General features: G+C 33.0%; 1 protein-coding gene across 1 annotated transcript in view; it reads left to right on the plus strand.

The window, feature by feature from the left end:
- Dop2R (dopamine D2-like receptor) overlaps positions 1-20,542 on the plus strand; it is a 153,555-nt gene that overhangs the window by 37,306 nt on the left and 95,707 nt on the right. Inside the window, exon 3 of the mRNA XM_089642218.1 lies at positions 16,034-16,286. Coding sequence (XP_089498344.1) covers positions 16,034-16,286 — 253 coding nt within the window. The remainder of the gene's footprint in view (positions 1-16,033; positions 16,287-20,542) is intronic.

The raw sequence follows: 20,542 nt of genomic DNA on the forward strand, positions 1-20,542 counted from the left end.
CTGACATATATAGAATCGCGATTCGATTTCTCAGAAAACAGTAATTTCCATTGTTTGCACCCTCTGACACTGACGAAAGAAATTAAGTTCCAGGATTTGTGCATCATGGTATACCTAATATTAACCTTGATGCATTGTATGAAGAGTTCTGTATATTAAAGCCTCTCCTGACGAAAATTATAGACGGTAAGAAAATGTTCTTGAAATTTGAATTCAGATTCTCAAATCTACGGATAAAAACAAGAATCTGCTAAAAAATAATACAATACGTATTTTCCATCCCCGTTTCTAATGCCCAAGCCGAAAGGATTTTTTCCTTGTGTACGAACACGTGGACCAAAACCGAAATAAGTTAAATATTGATGCATTAAAAGCCAAAAGTAATACCAAGTATTAACTTTATTTATAACTTTAATTGCAAAATGACTAATTAAGGTCGTACTACTTACTTGGCTTCGATTAACATTGTTTTTTATTAATAAATGTAACTACTGATACCATAACAGCATTTTATTAAAAAAATATTGATGTCCTTTATTTTCATCATAAATATATCCTTTATTTAATCGTATCAAATCCTCTAATTCAGAAAACGGGAGCTGGCAACCCTACCTGCATGGTACCTATAAAGCTAATTCCAGAGAATTAATTTCAGTATAATGTATAAATAATATATCGTACAAGAAGAGCTCTTTGGTTTTAGTCGCGTAGTTAGCCATGCAAATCACATAAATAACATTCTAACATTAAGCTCACTAAATTGATGATCACAAAAATATATATGTTAGTCTGTTATCTGATTATCTATTCAGGGATTCTGTCAATCTCAAAACGTAGTAAACAAAATAAGACCGGCATCACAACCCCCCACCGAAAAGGTATCACGTAAAAAGCTTAACCTTTTTCAGGTAAGTACCCGCATAAAAAATTGTTTCGTGAAGAAGCATTTTATATTTTTCGAATGTTCGCTGGGGAAACGTTTCAGGCCCGCTGAAAAAGCATGAAAGACTTTCATACGCTATTACCCCTTAAGGTTTAAGACAGAGCTCGACAAGCTGTGGTCCATCCGGCCATCTTCATGAATAATGATCTAAAACAACTTTTTTAGTGGTTGCCAATCTGTTTACTATTTTCCTCGTTCCTGCAAACCCAAACGGCTGCAAGTCCGGGAACTCGCTCTTTCGTGAAAATACTGGAAGCGCTGTAGGATGTCAGGAGTCCGAACATTGTGCGGAACACGTTATTGTGTTAATGGATTTATTATATACTAAATTATATAACTTACGCACACGGAGTCCTTCGACAATGATCTTTTAATAGTTTATCCAAAGTTCGCACCTGCACAGCATTGCGCATTCTCCTACAGAAGGCGAGAAAAGGCGTCTTTTTCACGAAAGCATAAAAGCGAAATCTTATTTCTGCTTGTTTACTTTTACGCTGAGAGCTCGTCTCTGCCTATCAATATCGAAAAAATTCATCAAACTACTGGTGATTAAGTGTCCCAGAGATGTTTACGTAATCTTTTTGTCTAAAATCATATACGCCGTTATTAAGTGTCTTTATGTAATTCAAAGGATGAATTTTCATTTACCTACTAGAACCATTAGACAGTATTTGGCAGGTTGATTTCACAATACGGGTACGAGAAGAAACTCTGTTTTGTTTTGTTTGGTCATGGAAACAAATTATCTATCTGACCCTTCGAAAAGTTTGCCTATCCCTGCCTTAAGGTATTGCATCAAAGAGCTGTAAAGGGTGTTCACAAGCCAGGTTACTCAGCCCCCGTAGATTAATGTGGCATAAGCCACTGAGTGGCGGCTAAGCACTTTTAAAACTGGCACCTGGGGGCGGTGTGTCACTTTTCAGAATCCTTCTTATACCGAAAAGTCGGTACTCTCAATTAATAACGGGATTATGCCTTAATTGAAGGGTTTTTTTGAATTAAGCGCCTCAAATATAAACCATTCATCTTTTTTTCTCTTTTAAAATACTTTATTAAATATTAATAGGTTGCTAATTCAATATTTCGGCTCCGCCCGAGATTACATTTTGTAAAACCTTTTATAAGACTCCCAACTGCTTCCATGAGATTATGGCATCCTCGATCGGGGTATTTGGCAAAAATTAAGGTAGTGAGGGGGCAAAGAGATGGAGAAGTGGAAGGTAGGTAGTTACCTGGCTATTCAGATCTGGACACAAAACGAGACTAAAGCAATTTCAAGCAATGTTTCAATTACGAATTGTGGTCTTTATTAAGGGCGATACTGATGACGACCTCAACTCTTTACCGTGTACTTAATATACTTTATGTTATTTGAAATGATTTGTTTATAAAACAATCCAAATTTGTGAGATAATTTTTACTTGCCGGGATTTAAACCCGCGACCTCCGGATTGCTCTGAATGTTGTAGAAGGGAGGAAATATAGAGGCCGGCAAATCATTCCGCAGCCGAGTTTTTAAACTCAAGAACAAATCGTAGAAGCGAAATTGTTTACATTTACTGGGCGGAAGTACACCGAGTATGCATCGGTGCCGAAGGGATCAATTACGCTAATTCCTCGGAGCATCTTCCATCGAATTACCGGTAGGACCTAGACAGCATATATACCTGACGCGTGTGCTATAAAGATTTGCAATCCACTTGTAAGGGTGAGAGAATATATCAAACGGACCACCCGGTTCTACACAGAGTCGGGGTTTATTTCAGGTATTTCATGGAAATAAATCATAAATCCATATAACATACTTCGGTTCGTTAAATTTCACTGCATTTTCTTATATTATTTCTAAGCCATTTTTCCAGCGCAAATTGAATTTTATTCTAATTCGGCAATAAAATATAAAGCACGGTAGTAATTCACTTCATTTTGGTAACATTTAAGGCTTTGATTCGGTGCCAAGTGGTCGCAGGCTTTTGCCAAGAATATAAATTCTGAATGCAGTCCAATAAATAAAGACGCGGAGGCGAAATCTAACTGAATCATGTCGGCTATGCGAAATTTCATTTGGGTAACAAAATTACTATCGCACTATCGAGCAGAACATCTGTTCGTTTGACAGTTGAAGCAGCTCAAACTCGCTAAGGTGAGCTCTGGCTTAATTTAAGTTTTTACAAAATTTTTGTATCTAAACCACATTATAATTGTGAAATTCATTTTTTAATTTCATATTTCTCAAATGTTCAATCGAAAAAGGATATTACAATCATGGGCGAAGTCGGGTAGCAGTAATCTTACATAAAGCAAATGGTGAACCTTGGCGTCAAAAAAAATTGAGCATGGTTTTATTTCAGAAAAAATTAAGGCCAATTCATAATTATATTTAAACAATTTCATAATTTTCATTGTGATCATTAAAATGAAAATCTGACAAAATATTACAAGACTCCATATTATCTAATTGTGCAAATTTAAGAAAAAAACTCGAATGAGATTTAGGATGGGTTGTTTTGCAGAACAACAACAAATTTCAAAAAACATTTCATCAAATTTCACAGTTAATTTAAGTTCTGTGAAAGTACTATTCAACTTATGTTATTGTATTACTATAGACCAGTAGCTTTAAATATTAAAAAACTTGAAAATTAAATAAAAAACTAATGAATTGTTGAAATTCTGTTAAACAATTGGATCTCACAATTAAAATATACACGAAACCATGTATTGAATTAATTAACGTCGTAATTATTTTACCTAATCGAAACTAAAAAATGCTCATTCATAAAAAAAAATTATTACCACAATTCATTCCAACAACCTTTTAAATTCCTTTCAGAACCCTCCCATACAACCAATGTAGCATTACGATTTCAATATTATTTCGATACGTATCAATCTTAATAACTGGTTTCCTTTACATATCATGGCATGACGACGAGTTTCCGCCTGCCATTAGACGTCGTGAAATCTGAACTTCAAAGTCATTTCAGACGTTTGAGACCTCTCGTAATACCACAAGGGAGTAAACAATAAACGTGCTTTGAATATTTTTATTTTATTTTATGTTTATTAAGCTTTTTACGTAATAATACGGAAATGTTATCCTTGCAAAATATGGAAATTTATATATTGGCATTAAAAATAGTTTCTACATCATTAATCTAATCAATTGTTTTTTTTTGTAGTTATTTATTTTTTGTGTTTAATTCATAGAACTTCTTCTTATATGAGAGAGACAGTGAAGATGAAGGCGAATTCTCAAGTTAATATGTATTTTTTAATATTAAATGACAATTATATTGTTGTAGAGTAGACATGTGCGTAAGTGTTTTCTCCTTAAATACAAAAAATAATAAACTCCATCTTTTTTTATAAAAATTTGTGTTAATTAAATTTAAGGATATTCTTTATCAATTTTATTTATATTATTGTGAAAATTCTTTCGATGTTTAAATCCATTATCAAACTGTGGTTAGGCCACATTAAAATGACTTATTTATAAAATATATTTAACCCTACCATATTATTATGTTCACGAAATTATTATGTTTTATTACTATTTTCCGTACGAAATGATTATACAAAAAGGTTTTTCTATTAAAAATAATTATTGTGGATTATGTAATATTTGCATAACGAATAAAACCTGTATAACGAATTTTTGAGAGTAATTATTAAAAATATATAAAACATCTATAGTTTGCAATGACATTTGCTACATGCCGGTGCAGCGGACTAGCCCTGAAATTAGTTCAGAAGATATTACACCGTAGAAAATATTTGTAAAAAATCCATTATTATATCTTCTATAATTATGTGTTTTATTATGAAAGTGTATAAAAAAATATTTTAACACCATGAGTGCATTTTAAATCTTAAAAGGTTTATCCCTTGACCAAAAATAAACTTATACAAGACGTAAGTAAAGATTTAAGAGTCTTTCTAAGTGTTTCTAGAGTACGTCGAACTTGGTAAAAGTCCTGACACATGAAAATGTACGGGTAACTCGTAAAACACACGAAATGTTTTGTCTTGGAGAAAAAGTTTCTAAAGTTTCGAGTAAAATAAATGACCTGATCAGGATTTAAAAGTATTCTTGGCATCCTAGAAAAACAAATCCCTTGACTAGTAAACATTGGATTGCGATCATCAGTCAGGTTAGGGCTTAGAATTTAGAGGCTTTTGGATAAAATCCTTCGTCGGGTACGGAAGTATAGTATCTGTATTATTGTTAAAACTAGTTAACTAACCAACCATAAGGGTAGGCAGAGAGAATAGACCGCCACAAAACTCTGTCCAGGCACCCACTCTTTGCTACTATTCACATTCATTAATTATTGTCTCAAACATACAACTTACCTGTTATTCTATCTCTCAACATGACCCAAAGCATTTGATTTTCTTAGTCATGCCATGTCTTTCTGGGGCGTCTCCGATTTCTTTTACCACTCACTTTCACGATATTTTATATTTATTTCCTGTTAATTAAAAACTACAAACTCTGCAAACTACATGTCACATGCGTCATTTTCATAATCTTATTTACTACAATTATGTCAGCCATGGATCTCCAGATTTGTCATACGGTCATACATGATTTAACCGCACAAACGCCTCAGTTTCTAGAGCTACGACTGCTAGCCTCTTTGGGCATTTATTTTCTTAGCGACTACCGTGTTCAGTCCTCCATTAATGGAGTTTCCTGCATTACCCTTCTTCCAATATCCCTAACAGCCTTTCCATCCTGATTATAATTATTGCCAATTTTCAGTATTAATTAAATACGCGTCCTTATTGACTCAGACCCACAAAGTTACCCAAAATGTTGACGTAATTGGATTGAATTATTTAGGGTGCATGTATACATAAAGATCAGGCATCACATTTTGGTAGGCCTTTTAAAATAGGCTTTTGGTTGTAAGAAACTGATATAATAAAAATGCTGTGTGCATTTTTATATGGGAATACCGTACAAGCGGCACAAGCGTCCTGTTGGGAGTGAGGGGGACTATGGCATCCCTTAATGGGTTATGTTGTCTAACTGAATGGAATGTAATGGGAAGGAATTGGAAAATAGGATGGTGGTAAGTACCAAAAAATAACGGAGAGTATTAACTAATAACGATAAAATATGATTTAAGATTTTCACGGCCAAAAGTATTTTTGTTATTTGTTTTTGGGGTGTTATTCTTTAGCCAAGACGGCTACACCAGAGCTAAACGAAGAAAAACCACTTTAAATAAAATAAAATATACGTAAATGTTAACTCAGAGGGTTGGAGCTGGCAACACGGTATCACAACCTCATACTTAAGCTCACATTTTAACACAACCTCAAATAACACATCTGCCCTGATGATGGACACTGCAATGCTGTCCGAAATGTTGGCTAAAGAAGGAGTTAGCGCAACACGGCATAACACCCCAAAAACAAATAACAATAATAACGATAAGTTTATTTAAGTGAAACTTGGAGGTGACGGAAAAACCTGATACCAACATTGGTGTATGACAGTAATGCATGTAATTGGCAGAGGAAACATGAAATAATACCTTCTGATGATGGACATGATGGTAGATATAACTAAAAATGTACTAATTTGAATATATTTGTGAAGACGTATTGTAGGTTATTTAACTGCAGTTAAGGAATGAAGATATTAACCACAAGAACCGTAGTAAGTTCATGTAAAAACTATTCATAAAACTTTACCTATATTTTGGGGGTGACGAAGGGTAAAGACGAATGAAAGATGTGGCAGTTATCATAGTGTATTTATTGAGTAGTCAGTGTAGTTGTGTCAGGAAGCATTACAATTGTATGAAGGTCACATAACGGTATGCTGTATGAGCCGATTCTCGAAACCAAAGGCTAATAGTCTTCCTGATATTACAGTAAGACTTCGGGAACTCGTCGGCTGACGTTGCGAGAGCGGTTGGCTCGCGGCGTGGGCCGTAGCGCAGGACGGCAAAGTATCTCCAAGCGTAGATAGGCGCAGTTGTAAGTGCCCGCGGTATACGCGACTTCCAAGACTGATCTCTAGTGCTGTGCGGTTACGCTTATTTTAGCGCCTTTGAGGTGATTTCTCAAGAAAAAGGCGCTATATAAATTAGTCAAATATTATTAAATATTATATACAACCGCGTGGGTCTTGTAAAGCCGGAAATGTTTCAGTAGTTGCAAGTAGATCTGTGCGCCTTCGACGCGAGTCTAGAAGGTTCTTTTCGCTGCTCATACTGAAATTCTTGTACTTTCTAGGTTGCACTAGGTATTATTCTAGTAGCTTGCCGCTACATATACATATTTTTTTTCGTTTTTTGGTATTTAGTACTATTCAAAATCTCATTTACCAAATGAACCCTTTTTTAAAAAATAAATAAACAATTAAAAGATAGATTAGGCGCTTCGAATAAATAATAACACGAAAAGTGCGTCGTGAGCGTGTTTTTATATCCAAATATTTGTCTAATTGATTCTTTAATTTCCAATATAAAACTGTCTTTACTAAATTTAAATATGATGGATTTCTACGATGTTCATACACTTAGCTCAATAACCTGGAGCAACATATATGTTTCCATTAAAATTTGTATGAAACAACCTAGACAACTCGCGATTGTCCTTGCAAATATTGCTGGTGCCAATTTAAATCCACAAACCAGCCTGTTATACTGGAATAACACCAAATGCGTATTAATACATGTAAATTTTTTACAATGATCTGCCAATTATAACTGCCAGTAGGCTTGTTTCAAATCTAGTTTTGCAAATATTTTACCTGAACTAATCTTACGAATGACCTCTTCTATCTTGGGAATCGGATATTTTTCTAAATTTGAAATCAAGTTGATAGTTTGTTTGTAGTCCACGCAAGTTCTAATGTCACCATTCGCGTTAGAAGAATCGATAACATTTCAAAATCGATGTTTATACATCATTGTATATGTAAGGAGCGTTGGATAGTTTGAGGTAGAATATATCTATTATAGCAAAGGATGAAAGAAAAGGGTGGAAACGTCTCAGAACGACAAAGCATAAGACATAAGTGAATCAAATAGTTGAGTAGGATCTGATTAGAGCTCAGACATCTTTCTGCCAAGATTCGCGTCTCTTAAGCTGTAAATCTAAGCCCAGCCAGTCGAGCGACATGAAAACTACCCTTATTTCATACGTCAATGCGAAGGGTTGTGTGCGTTTTTTCTCCTTTTTTAACAGAAAGTCTTTTGTATTTCTGTGGCATAGAGGTAAAGAGGTCACAAAATATCCGAAAATGGTTTATGTATGCAGTTCTACTTAATAAGGTCTGAGGAAGGTTAGTTAAAGAGATACTCGTACAACTTGAAAAAATATTAAGTCCTATATTTCAAAAATAAAATTGGTTTATATCATCAAAATTCGAAGTATTCATAGAAACAGGGGTACATTAGAACCAGAATGCTTTTCACATAATATAAAATAAAGAAGGAAAAAATGAATAAAAATATACTTATACCGCTTTGCCTATTTTTTATTTTTATTTAATAGCTGTATAAACATAATGAGGAACTAGCGTCATTGAGCCCTTCGGCACCGGTGCGTAGTCGGGATACACGCCAAACGCGCGCCCAACATTTGTACACGGTTGACATTTGTCACATGAGAACGGGTCGCTTCTACGATTCGTTCTTAAGTTCAACAGCTCGGCTGTGGAACGAACTGCCGGCCTCTGTGTTTCCTCCCTCCTACAACATGGGACTCTTCAAGACCCATGTTCACTCCTTCCTCTCCACAAAAAGACCCTCCACACAGCATCCCCAAAGATGACATAGGCCCTGAGGGAAATTATTTTCTTCAGGGCCTCCTGTGTGGAGTTAATGTAAAAAAAATTTTTTTTTACATTTTTACAAGAATATATATGTAAAATAGATACTGATTAAATTTATAGTCCTCCTAACTAGGAGATCCTGTGTTGAGGGGGACTAGGTTTTGGAAGTTTTCAGCGACTTCTATGGTTCGACTTCATGTTTTGGGTAAGGTTTGCCAGAAACTTCTACGACGATGTTTTAAAGATGCTAGTAAGTTCTTTATCCGGTAGTTCCTTAAGCCAATGATTAATTAAATTTGATTTTCAAGTCTTCTCTATTCTTGACGTGTACAATTTCCATGGGTAATGATTTAAAATATGTTAAAGTTTCAAAGAACACTCTTTGTTTTCCGGTAATATATTATCTTTAAAAATATCCTCAAAAAGCAGTCAATACAATAAAACTAACATTTTTCACATAATCTAATAAAATAGATATTACCTAGTAATTATGCAAATGAAAAACATGTATAAAATGTTAATTTTTTTTCTTAGAATTTTTAATTTTACAAAAAAATATATTACCTTATTATTTAACTTTGTACATTTATGGTTTTTAAACACAAAGTAAATAATAAGGTAATATTATTATTTAGGTACCTTATAATATTAAAAACCTTATAATATTAAAAACCTTATAATATTAAAACATGTATTATATTATGTTAATTTTTTTTCTTAGAATTTTTAATTTTATGAAAAAATATATTACCTTATTATTTAACTTTGTACATTTATAGTTTTTAAATACAAAGTACGCAAAGTCTTATTTTAAGAAAAATAAAAAGTAAACATGTTTTCTCTTCCTGAACAATTTGGGAATTTTGCATGTACCTTTTTACATTAATGCACAGATTTTACCATCTCTCTTGCATTATCACGACATAATTCTAAAGTTGGGCGAGAAGGATAGAGATTCTGAAACGAAAATAAAACATAATAAATTATTATAAGCAATAATTTTTTATTTTTTTATTGTTTATATTAACTCCACACAGGAGGCCCTGAAGAAAATAATTTCCCTCAGGGCCTATGTCATCTTTGGAGATGCTGTGTGGAGGGTCTTTTTGTGGAGAGGAAGGAGTGAACATGGGTCTTGAAGAGTCCCATGTTGTAGGAGGGAGGAAACACAGAGGCCGGCAGTTCGTTCCACAGCCGAGCTGTTGAACTTAAGAACGAATCGTAGAAGCGACCCGTTCTCATGTGACAAATGTCAACTGTGTACAAAATAGTCGCCTACAATTTCGAAACAAATTGAAAATATCTCCCGAGTAAAAATAAATGCCGCCGAATTGAACCAGCGCCTTCTGATGTCCGGTCAGACGCTCTGGATCACTGAGCCACGTCGACTTATTTCCAACCCACCAAATAATTCAATATGTACTAGTACTTCAATGAACAATTGCTGCTTAGTATAAATTTTTTTTCATCAGCAGAAGGCGCGGGTTCAATTCCCATCGGCGGCATTTATTTTCACTCGGGAGATATTTTCAATTTGTATTGATATTGCAGGCGATAAATTATTGCTTATAACAATTTATTATCCTTTGTGCTATGCATAAAAACCGTATCTTATAAACATTAATTTATCTTTAAAAAAGTGAAAATACACGTTATGTTTTATGACACCTCGACAATCTCCACATATTCCGTTATAACAGTACCTAGATAACGTAATTCAATAAAGTCCTCGTTTGACTTTATTGCCTACTCTCTATGGCTGATGCTTTTCTTGCTAGTTGCCTCTTCGATGAACCTTTTAAACTGATCAATAAGTTTCAAAGGATCATCTTACGAATACAAAACTCGTTTCTGCAAGTCACAGCAAAGAGGATGTTTCCTTGTAAATAGCTGAAAAAACTTCATTATTATGTAACAGGGAGATATTTATTCATACGATACAGGAAAAGTAGCATATCAGAGGATAATATATTAATATTGTTACCATGTATTATGATTAGGTACTCGTAATCGTGATAAAGTAGGTAAAGAGAATTATTTAGTCCTTCCCAATGTTGAAATTATTATGATGAAGATATTTCCCGAAAAATACACAATAAAAGGAAATGAAAATACATCAAGGATATCTTATTATGTCTGTTTGGCTATTAGGATGAAGAAAGTTAATTCCTAATCTGATTTTCCGGATGGCCAGCATGAGTTGCGTAAAATAAAACTGTTGAGAAATCTGCTTTATCATCCTTCATATTTAGTAAAATTAAAAAAAATATGAAAAATAGAAACCATATTTTTTTTGATTTTCAATCATGTATTTTATCAGTATCGTAAAACCTTCCCATTCTAGGCACATATTATCCTTACACACCCAAACCATCTTATCGTCCCTTGCTTAATCTTACTCATTACGCTTACTTCATCCTTGTTATTTTTTCGAATCTCCTCATTTCTGACACCTTTATTTAATTTATATAATAGTAATTTTGTACAAGAAGATCGCACGTTTAGTATACTTAATTAATCTATTGTAAAACTGGGTTAGAAGAGATTGATTTTTCGCGCAACAGGCGAAAATTTCGGATCGCATTCAGTGGGTAAGTATATTGAACGACCTTACGCGGGGTTTTTCTTAGCTCGGGCCCTGAACGACTGCCCAGGCGGTCGAAATGCCCCGGACCGGGTTTTATATTAAGAGAATCTTTCTCTCTTGATTAAATTTCACTTTGCCGCGAATCGGAAACTGAATTTACTTAACCATGTTAGCGCCTCCGGTCTGGATCAGAGGTTTTTGTTGTACCTTGTGCATTAAATGCGGTCTATCTTACTATGGCGATAATTTTTGGTGCGCAGATGGGCATTATAAGTCGGAGATGGCTGTAGAAGACATTTTAAGTTCAAGGAAATGATATACTTGAATCGTTTCCTGTCAATAATCAGTATAACAGAGAATTTATGTGTGAGACCATACCATCCTCTCTTTCTACCACTTTTTAGTTTAAACGCAAACCTAGGCAAGTTTGATATAATCTAAAAAAATAACTTGAATATTTTTCGGAAAAAGATTGAAAGTACGAGGTTCAATGAAACTGCAGTGCGTTTGCATTTGTTTTGTGTTCGTTTGGGGAGTATAAAATACATTATTATTTCTAATGTTGATTCTGTTTTCATTTATTTCGAATTTATTTTTATTTTTAAAGATGTATGAAGTTTGCAAAATAAATAGTTTACGGAGACAGAATAGTTAAGATTATTTGTATAACTCATCTGTTGAAAATGTTCTTTTCCGACTATACATAACTTTGATGATATAATTTTGAGTTATTTGTTAAGGTTTTATATGTGCATGAAGAGGATCGCCCCATCCTATTATTCCATATCATCGCATTAATTCGTAGAATGCGTAACCACCAAATGTAAAATTTTACAGGAGGCACAAAAAACCTCGTAGTGAAAAAAAAATGAAAGACGGCTCATTTTTTTTATTTATGTTTCGAACATAATATAATATATTTCGAAATTTATTTTCAATCATTAAGCTTTTGTAAGTTAAGGCTTTCTATTTCAAATCGGAGTTAGGAAGTTTACATAAAAACCGAGAATGGAGATACGTATTTTACAAAAGATACATACTTTTCTGCGAACAGTTTTATGAACAACCTAGCGGAAAATTTCGGAGATAGGAATTTTACATTCACGAAATTAAACACAACAATGTATGTATAATATGAGTGAAGATTGCACCAAAGAATAATAAATAATATTTAGTTTTTCAACATTGAGCACTTCTTTTAGTCTGTAAAATGTGTGTGTAAGATATTTCAATTTACAGACGGTATTATTAATTTGTGACTGTCAATTTAATTTTGTATCAATAATAATACCTAAATATTTGATCTTTTCAACTTTTCTCAGTTCAAAGCAAGATGAGCATATTTCTTGATTACAGTTAACATTATGTATTCTAATTTTAAGGTTATTGGGGGGTTTATTTTTACTATTTTTATAAAAGGTTAGGTTAAATGTTTTATTATAGTTTAAGAAGAGTCTATTACTTTTTAGCCATGATGAGACATATGTAATACATTTTGTTGCCTTCAAAAAAGTTTCAGGCCAGGATTTTCCATTCACTATTATTGGTGTATCATCAGCGTAAGATACAATTTTACCAGGGATCATAACATCACATAAATCGTTTATGTATATTAGAAAGAGAATTGGACCAAGAACAGTTCCCTGTGGTACTCCATTTTTTATTCCTGTTTCAGTACTACAAAAATCCCCTATTTTTGTCTTTTGTTTTCTGTCTTTGAGATAGCTAGTAAGAATTTTTAGTGTATCATTTATGAAACCTATTTGTTTCATTTTTTATAAGTAGATTGTGATTTACCGTATCAAAAGCTTTTTTTAAGTCTAGATATATAGCCAAACTCTTTTATTTTGATCAACTTTATTTACAAATTATCGCAATTGGAGCATTTCGTTTTTATTAATTTCAGAAAAACATACAACGTTGAGGACATTAAAATAAACTATTGATACCAAATTCGAAAGCAAATAAAAATTAAGTGGTGGTTGGGTTGTTCTAAATGTAAGCATATCTATTTTTAGCTGTATTGTTTCAAATTAATCTGTTACAAAAAAACATACATTTACAAAAAGGTGTTATCTGATAGTATTATTGTCCCAGCGTCTGGACGGTGTAGGCCCTCTGATTGGTCAAATTTAAATTGTCTGTTTCGGGTAACTTGAATATTAAGACACAATTCCATACTAAAATAGGATCGCCTCATAATAATACGAGATTTCTTCATAAGCATCGTTTCTGCTCATATAATTTTTGGATAATATCGAAGAAAATATGTTTTAGAAAGTTCATAATCCATTGGATTAATTACATTACAATGAAAATTCTCCACAGTTACGTGATTATGTTTGACGTTTATAAAAATTCACGCGTTTCTTCAAGATGGCCGACAGAGCGCACCTCTGGCGGTTTAAAAACGAACCAAATGCCTGGCGCGAATATTTAAATATGCAGCTAACAATACTTGACTACTTACCATTAACAAGCGTTTTATAAGAAGATTTCTTCTGGAAGCTTATCACTTTGTAATGGCATTTATCATTATTTTTTATATTTTTTTTCTTATTAATTATATCTGATTTTATATTGGCATGTTTTCTAATTTCTAAAATTGCAAAATTATTTATTTGCGATGCTTTATATCCTGAGTGAAGTATTTTAAGACCTGAATTTTTATCGAAAGTGTGATCATTATTTAAAAGATTATTTGCAAACTCAGATTCACTATTTCCATTTATAGCCCTGCGATATTCTTTAGTTCTGACTTCAAAGTTTCTATTGGTTCTACCTTTGTAAAAGAAATTACAATCATCTCAATTGAGTTTTTAAACTCCTGTTTTTTTTGTTTGAATTTTGCTATCATTATTATTAAGAATATATTTCTTCATTGTTATTAGTGTAAACCGCCAGTTGAATGGTACCAGGATTGTTTATATATATATAATTTTAGAAGTATCTTTATCCACAAACAGAATTCTACGCCATTGTTTATTTCTATCTTTAGAAAGACCGTTTGAAGAGAATGTGTTTAATTTTTTTATTTAGTATTTCAACTATCAATTTATTAGAATAACCGTTATTAAATGCTATTTGTCTTATGAATATATTGTTTTATGGTTATATGCTATTTGTTTTTTTCAGGTCTTAAAATACTTCACTATAAATAATTTAGAAATTTTAGAAATGAGGAAACATATTAATATAAAAGCAGATATAATTAACAAGAATTTTTTTATAAACTCTCTTTTAAATATTTTCCCACTCAACTGGTCTTTCCCGTCTAACGATATTGTAATTCCTAATTATTATACACCCAGCCTACTCTTACTCCTCCCCCCTCCTTCCACTTCTTCTTTCCCAATTGCAATCTATATTTAATTTTTGACTTCGGTGTATACACAATAAAATGTAAACATTATATTTATTTATTTATTGGACAATTTGCATAGCGCCGCTTTTGTGAGATATCACCTCAGGGGCGCTATATTGTAATAATCTACCTTTATATATAGATTTTTACTCTCCTGATAAAGGTGTATATATAATCTAGCTTTAAACTTTATTAGATACAGTAACAGTTGTAGGTAAAGAATTACCACCAGTTGGAGTAAAATTAACACCTTTTAATTAAACCGACTGCTAATGTCATCGCACAATTACCCTCCTTTTATTCATAAACACGGGTACAATTACTCAATATGTAATAATCTATTATTTAAGTCAACTTTGTTAAAACTATCTTTAATTGTGACAAACTAAACGATATTGATTCAACTTATAGACATTGACGGTTGTAACACATATTTAAGCACTGCAAGTCTCCTATGAGCTAATTATATTAGGTACGATAACAGTTAATATCAGTTGTAGACATGTAGTCAATAATAGTGTTTCATTTGAAATAATCCATCACAAATACGTAAAATTTCATTTATTCAAACAACTGTCATTCTTATTATGCGTAAATTTAGAATGTTATTATTAATTAACTCCTTCCTGTTCCGTGTTTTAACAATATATATACTCACCCTCTCTCTGTGAATGTTCTAATATCTATCTATTAAATGTAACTGTTGTTAATATCACTTAAAATGGGCGAAGCCCAAGCAAGAGCCGCCCGCAGGGCCTAGCAGAAAAAAAACCGCGGAGCGGGTTTTTAACTGCTAGTTTATGGTTATAGTGTTGTATCGTATTAAAATTCCCTTAATATATATTTTTTTAAATTTAAACGCCCTGATGGGCTTTTACATTATACATATTTTGCATAATTTACTGCATAATACAGTGACAACAGAAGGTTTTTATTTTTAAAACATCATCCACTAGTTGCATGATAAAACTTAGATTTGGAATATTTAATTTTGACAAATAAAATTCTTTTACTCGAGAACCAATCCAACAACTTGCCTCTCACTTCTTATGCATACAGTTTACTAAGCAATAATAAATGGGATAATTTGTCGAAAGCTTTTGAAAAGTCTGTAAAGATACTGTTCACTTGTTTTTTGTTGGAAAAAGATTCCGTTATATAGTTGTGTTAGAGTAGCAGGTTAGTAGCAGTTGACCTTCCAGTAACGAATCCATGTTGGTTTTTATCAATTACTTTGAGTATTGATGACATTGTGTTTATATGAAATTGATGAATTTAACTGTCTTTAAAAAAATATATTTATTAAAAACGGTTAACATTTTGTTGTTATATTTTCAGATACATAGCAGTAACGCAGCCGATCAAGTACGCCAAGCACAAGAATAACCGGCGCGTGTGGCTAACGATCGTGCTGGTATGGGTCATCAGCGCAGCCATCGGGTCACCCATCGTGCTAGGTCTGAACAACACGCCCGACCGCCTGCCAGACCTCTGCCTCTTCTACAACAGCGACTTTATCATCTACTCGTCTCTCAGCTCCTTCTACATCCCTTGCATAATCATGGTCTTCCTGTACTATAATATTTTTAAGGTAAGAGTTAATTGACTGAACATGGCCAAACACTGTGAAATAGTTATAATACCTCCAACTTCTGACATATTTTTATTGTAATATAAGGAATATAGATACATGAATATATAACAATATTACATTTTAGATCATCATTGGTTATGTATACCTTGTCAGAAAAGAGGAGTTCTTGTGTCTGATAAGGGAGCCACGATTCTTACATAGGTCTTATGTTGTAATAATATTTTTATATAGAATACAGATTTATCAATGTAATTTTTAATTTAAGTTTTTTTAAATTTTTTATTTCATTTATTTGTACTGATTGATTGACAATACAGCGCAGTTCAGAAGGGAGATTATTTTAGTTTTTTATGGCTTGGCAAATGTAATGGTTTTGTATTTGTGTTGTTTTAAAATTAGGTGTAATAAATTAATTTCCATTTCTCATTAGTTTGTAAAATTCTTGGTATTCTTTGTTATTTTTTTCTTTGCACATTTTTATAATGGAAGCTTGCTTAAATTTGTCATTGACATTTGGTACTGGAAACAATTCCCGTTTATTCTGATGGCGGTATGCTACGCTAACGTCTTCTATGCATGATTTACTATTTTATGCATGATTATGCCATGCTACAATAGCGCCTGTAGCGGCCAGATTAGCCAACCAATACAAGTAAAATCTACCAATCTTTTTAATATTCCAGGGTATTTTGTTTTGTCCCGACTACATTTCATTTCGTATGTATGTATATTTTTTTTTAAATTTCCATGTCTAGACAATCCTGTCGAGATGGTATACGTGTTTGATAGTACCATTTTATTCTGCCAGAGCATATGAGCTTTGCGGCTGTTGCGTTCAAGTCGGGGTAATCAAAATTATGCGAATTGTAATGCATAACTAGTGGTTTTACATTCGTGTAATAACGGAAATGGTCAAATTTTATGGATAAATTTAAAAACAATAATAGATTTGGTATTGTATTGTAGGTAGCGAACGTTACGGAGAGATAGGCCGTGTTTAGTGACCACTTCTAAGGAGCCGGTAACTTCACAACTTTCCTTGATCGCATAACTTTCTTCCCAATGCATAACCACATTTTTCAGTTATTATGAATTATAACTCCGATATTAGATACAATTTGAGAATTATTAATTATAGGTACATTTATAAGAATTCGGTGGCTTGGGTGGAGGAAAAGCTTTTAGATGAACTTAAATGGGAAAGATAAACAGTGATTAAACTTGACGTAAAGCAAATTGTGGTAACAGGGCCAACATTGTTGTACAGTAGAACTGTGTGTAGTTTCCAGTTCTATTCCAAGTTTTCTACAGCTAATTTGTTTTACAATTTGGACCCAAGCCACTTCTGAATGCATTCGTGGCCTATTATGTCGTTTAGGAACACGAAATTTCGCCATGGATAAATCACCGCGAGGAGGGAGCTAAATAGGTCACGCGAACAAAACCTTTTGACCTACAAGTTGAAACTATAGAAGGGGGATTATCCAACTATTCACGTTGCGTGGGTGAAGATACCTGACGAGAAAACAGGTGCAAACCAAAAAAAGAAGTTTTCAATTTGAATTCCAAATGAAATCTCACTAAATGAAGGCAGTGTTAAATGTGGGGAATTTAATGAGGTTTGCTGTCACTGCGTCTGACCAACGAATACTGACCGTATGTTTAATGTTTAGCGATGGTTTAACTTGAGTGTATCGTTACCATTGCATCAGTTAGTGATATAAAATAATTTTTTAAATTAGCAGTTATATTATATTTTTTAGGATAATATACAATTATTGTAAGTGCAGGATACATAAATGTATATTTTATGGGTAATTTTTTTCTCACTTTTTTCACCTGCTCTATTCACCTGGCGCGAAAAAAAACTTATCTAAAAAATTTTGTACTATTCCGAAAAATAAGTAATAACAAATTTGTTTGTAAAAATACACGTGCGTTGCTTTGCTTCCTGACTTCGAAGTTCAATTTTATATTAAACCCGAAGAGAGGTTGAATAAACAATGGGCTAATATTCCTCCCAACTCGAACCAAAACACAGACGCCCTTTCCACGCTGTTTTGCGACCAGACAAAACTTAACCCTTTCACCGCATCTGTCGTCCGGATAAGACGGCCGGACGTCGAAGTTTGCCAGTGTGCGTAGCGCCGGACGCCAACTCGATTCCAACTTCCCACAACAATTAGCCAAGTTCCATCGGACAGTTTCAGTACCTACAAACTGCTTCTGCCGTGTTGAAATGTTGTCCATTCAGAGCTGGAATGACCCGGACACCGCTGCATGCAAAGCAGCCATGAATTTGAATTGCCTGCGCTAACTTCAGGGGCTTTGCTTTATTCCAAATGTAATTATTGAACTGGACAATTGAGGGATATTTTACAGTAATATTAATGCTAAACTGTTCATGGATGGTGGCTGAAGTTTATTTTGGAACTAACTGTACGTGAACACATTTTCAAGGATAGTTTTGTACGATACTTTCTTGTATAACACTGTATCTGTAACAAATACGGTTTCAATTATACGGTTTAATTTATTATTTTACTAACTGTCCCCCGCTACGCGTTGCTGTGGCTCAGTCTGTCTGTGCAGATAGAGAAACAATAGTGATAGTGCGTGTTGCTTTTACGTCCAACTGATGTTTTTTAGAGCATATTTGCCCCAAAAATGGCGCTGTTTTTTTTAATACCTGTTTTTATCTATCACAGATGACATGTATATTTAATATACATAATAACACACGCGTATTCAAATGTAACGTTGAGTCAAAAGTTCAAAGCAATTGGTGAAGAACTTCCGGAGATTCATGATTTTGAACAAACGAAAATTTTTATTTATATAGATAAATCATCGACTATTAGATAAATAAACAGATTGATTGATTTTTCTCTAAATCTATTTGATGAAAACTTCTATTTTAAATAAACACGTATTATTGATCATTATTATTTATTCTCTTTAAAATAATGTATTTTAAAAATCAAGCATTTCTTAAGAATTTTTGCAATATTAGCTATATTATATATTAAATAATAAAAGCGTATAACAGTGGAAAATAGGTAAAAAAAATATTGTTTTATAGTCGAATTTAAGTTATAAAATGTTGGTCTATAATTATTTAGATGCTTTGATATAAGAACATTGTGTTTTTTAAATAGTGTATCATTATCATTACGACGAATTCATGTATCACTTAAGTAAATACATCATTGATCAAAATCCTCAGATTCAAATAGGTGTAAATGCTAGTCGCATTACATATTCAACAGAACTATCAAACACATCGTCGCAACCAGTACCATTCGCACACCGCCAAATATGTAGACTATTTATTAGATATTAGCATCTCGGCTAATCCCGACAGCCGAACCACTAAGCCGGCATCCGGTACTACCCGCAGCGTCAAACTTCGCGTACTTAAAAGTTACACCGTCGACTGCGGCGGCCGGTGTTACCCCACCGTTCCCGTATCGTTTGCATAAAGGGCTTTGCGCGCGAATGGGTTAAAAAAGTTACCCTTCTCGTATAAAGTATAAATACAGTCGAGCCGTTTTGGTCGGCAGTGTTTAAAGGAAACATCGCTGGGTTTTGGTAAAAGTTTCGCTACGGATTTTGTATTCTCGTTGCCATAATGTAAAACCAAAGTTCGAGGATTTAAGAATTCAAAATCCTTAAAACGTTTGTAATGCCCGCAGAATGAAATTGTAATATGATCACATATATCTTCGTACGTTTTGATGATTTTTGTTTTTTTGGTTAATTTGTTGAATTATAATAAAACATGATTATATTAATGCATCATGTTAAACTAATTCGAAAACTATTTTAAACTTCTATTAAAAATTATATTTACTCCGTAAAACTAATTCTATTACTCTTTTAGACTTTTGTTCATAATTATATTTACTCCGTAAAACTAATTCTATCACTCTTTTACACTTTTGTTCATAATTATATTTACTCTGTAAAACTAATTCGATCACTCTTTTACACTTTTGTTCATAATATTATTTACTCTGTTAAACTAATTCGATCACTCTTTTACACTTTTGTTGATAATTGTATTTACTCTTTAAATATAATTAGAACACTCCTGTTACGTATCCCGATGTATATTTTGTATTGCATTTATTTTCTAAAGCTATTTTTTATCTCTATTTTATTATTTACATAAATTATATTATTTATCTATTATGTTTCATCATTTGAGCAACCTTCAAAAACCGCGCATAAGTTGTAAAAAATAAACATTA

Source organism: Hesperophylax consimilis, chromosome 18 (genome assembly GCF_061612785.1).
Source record: "Hesperophylax consimilis isolate HC1 chromosome 18, BYU_Hcon_1.0, whole genome shotgun sequence".
NCBI lineage: Eukaryota > Metazoa > Arthropoda > Insecta > Trichoptera > Limnephilidae > Hesperophylax > Hesperophylax consimilis.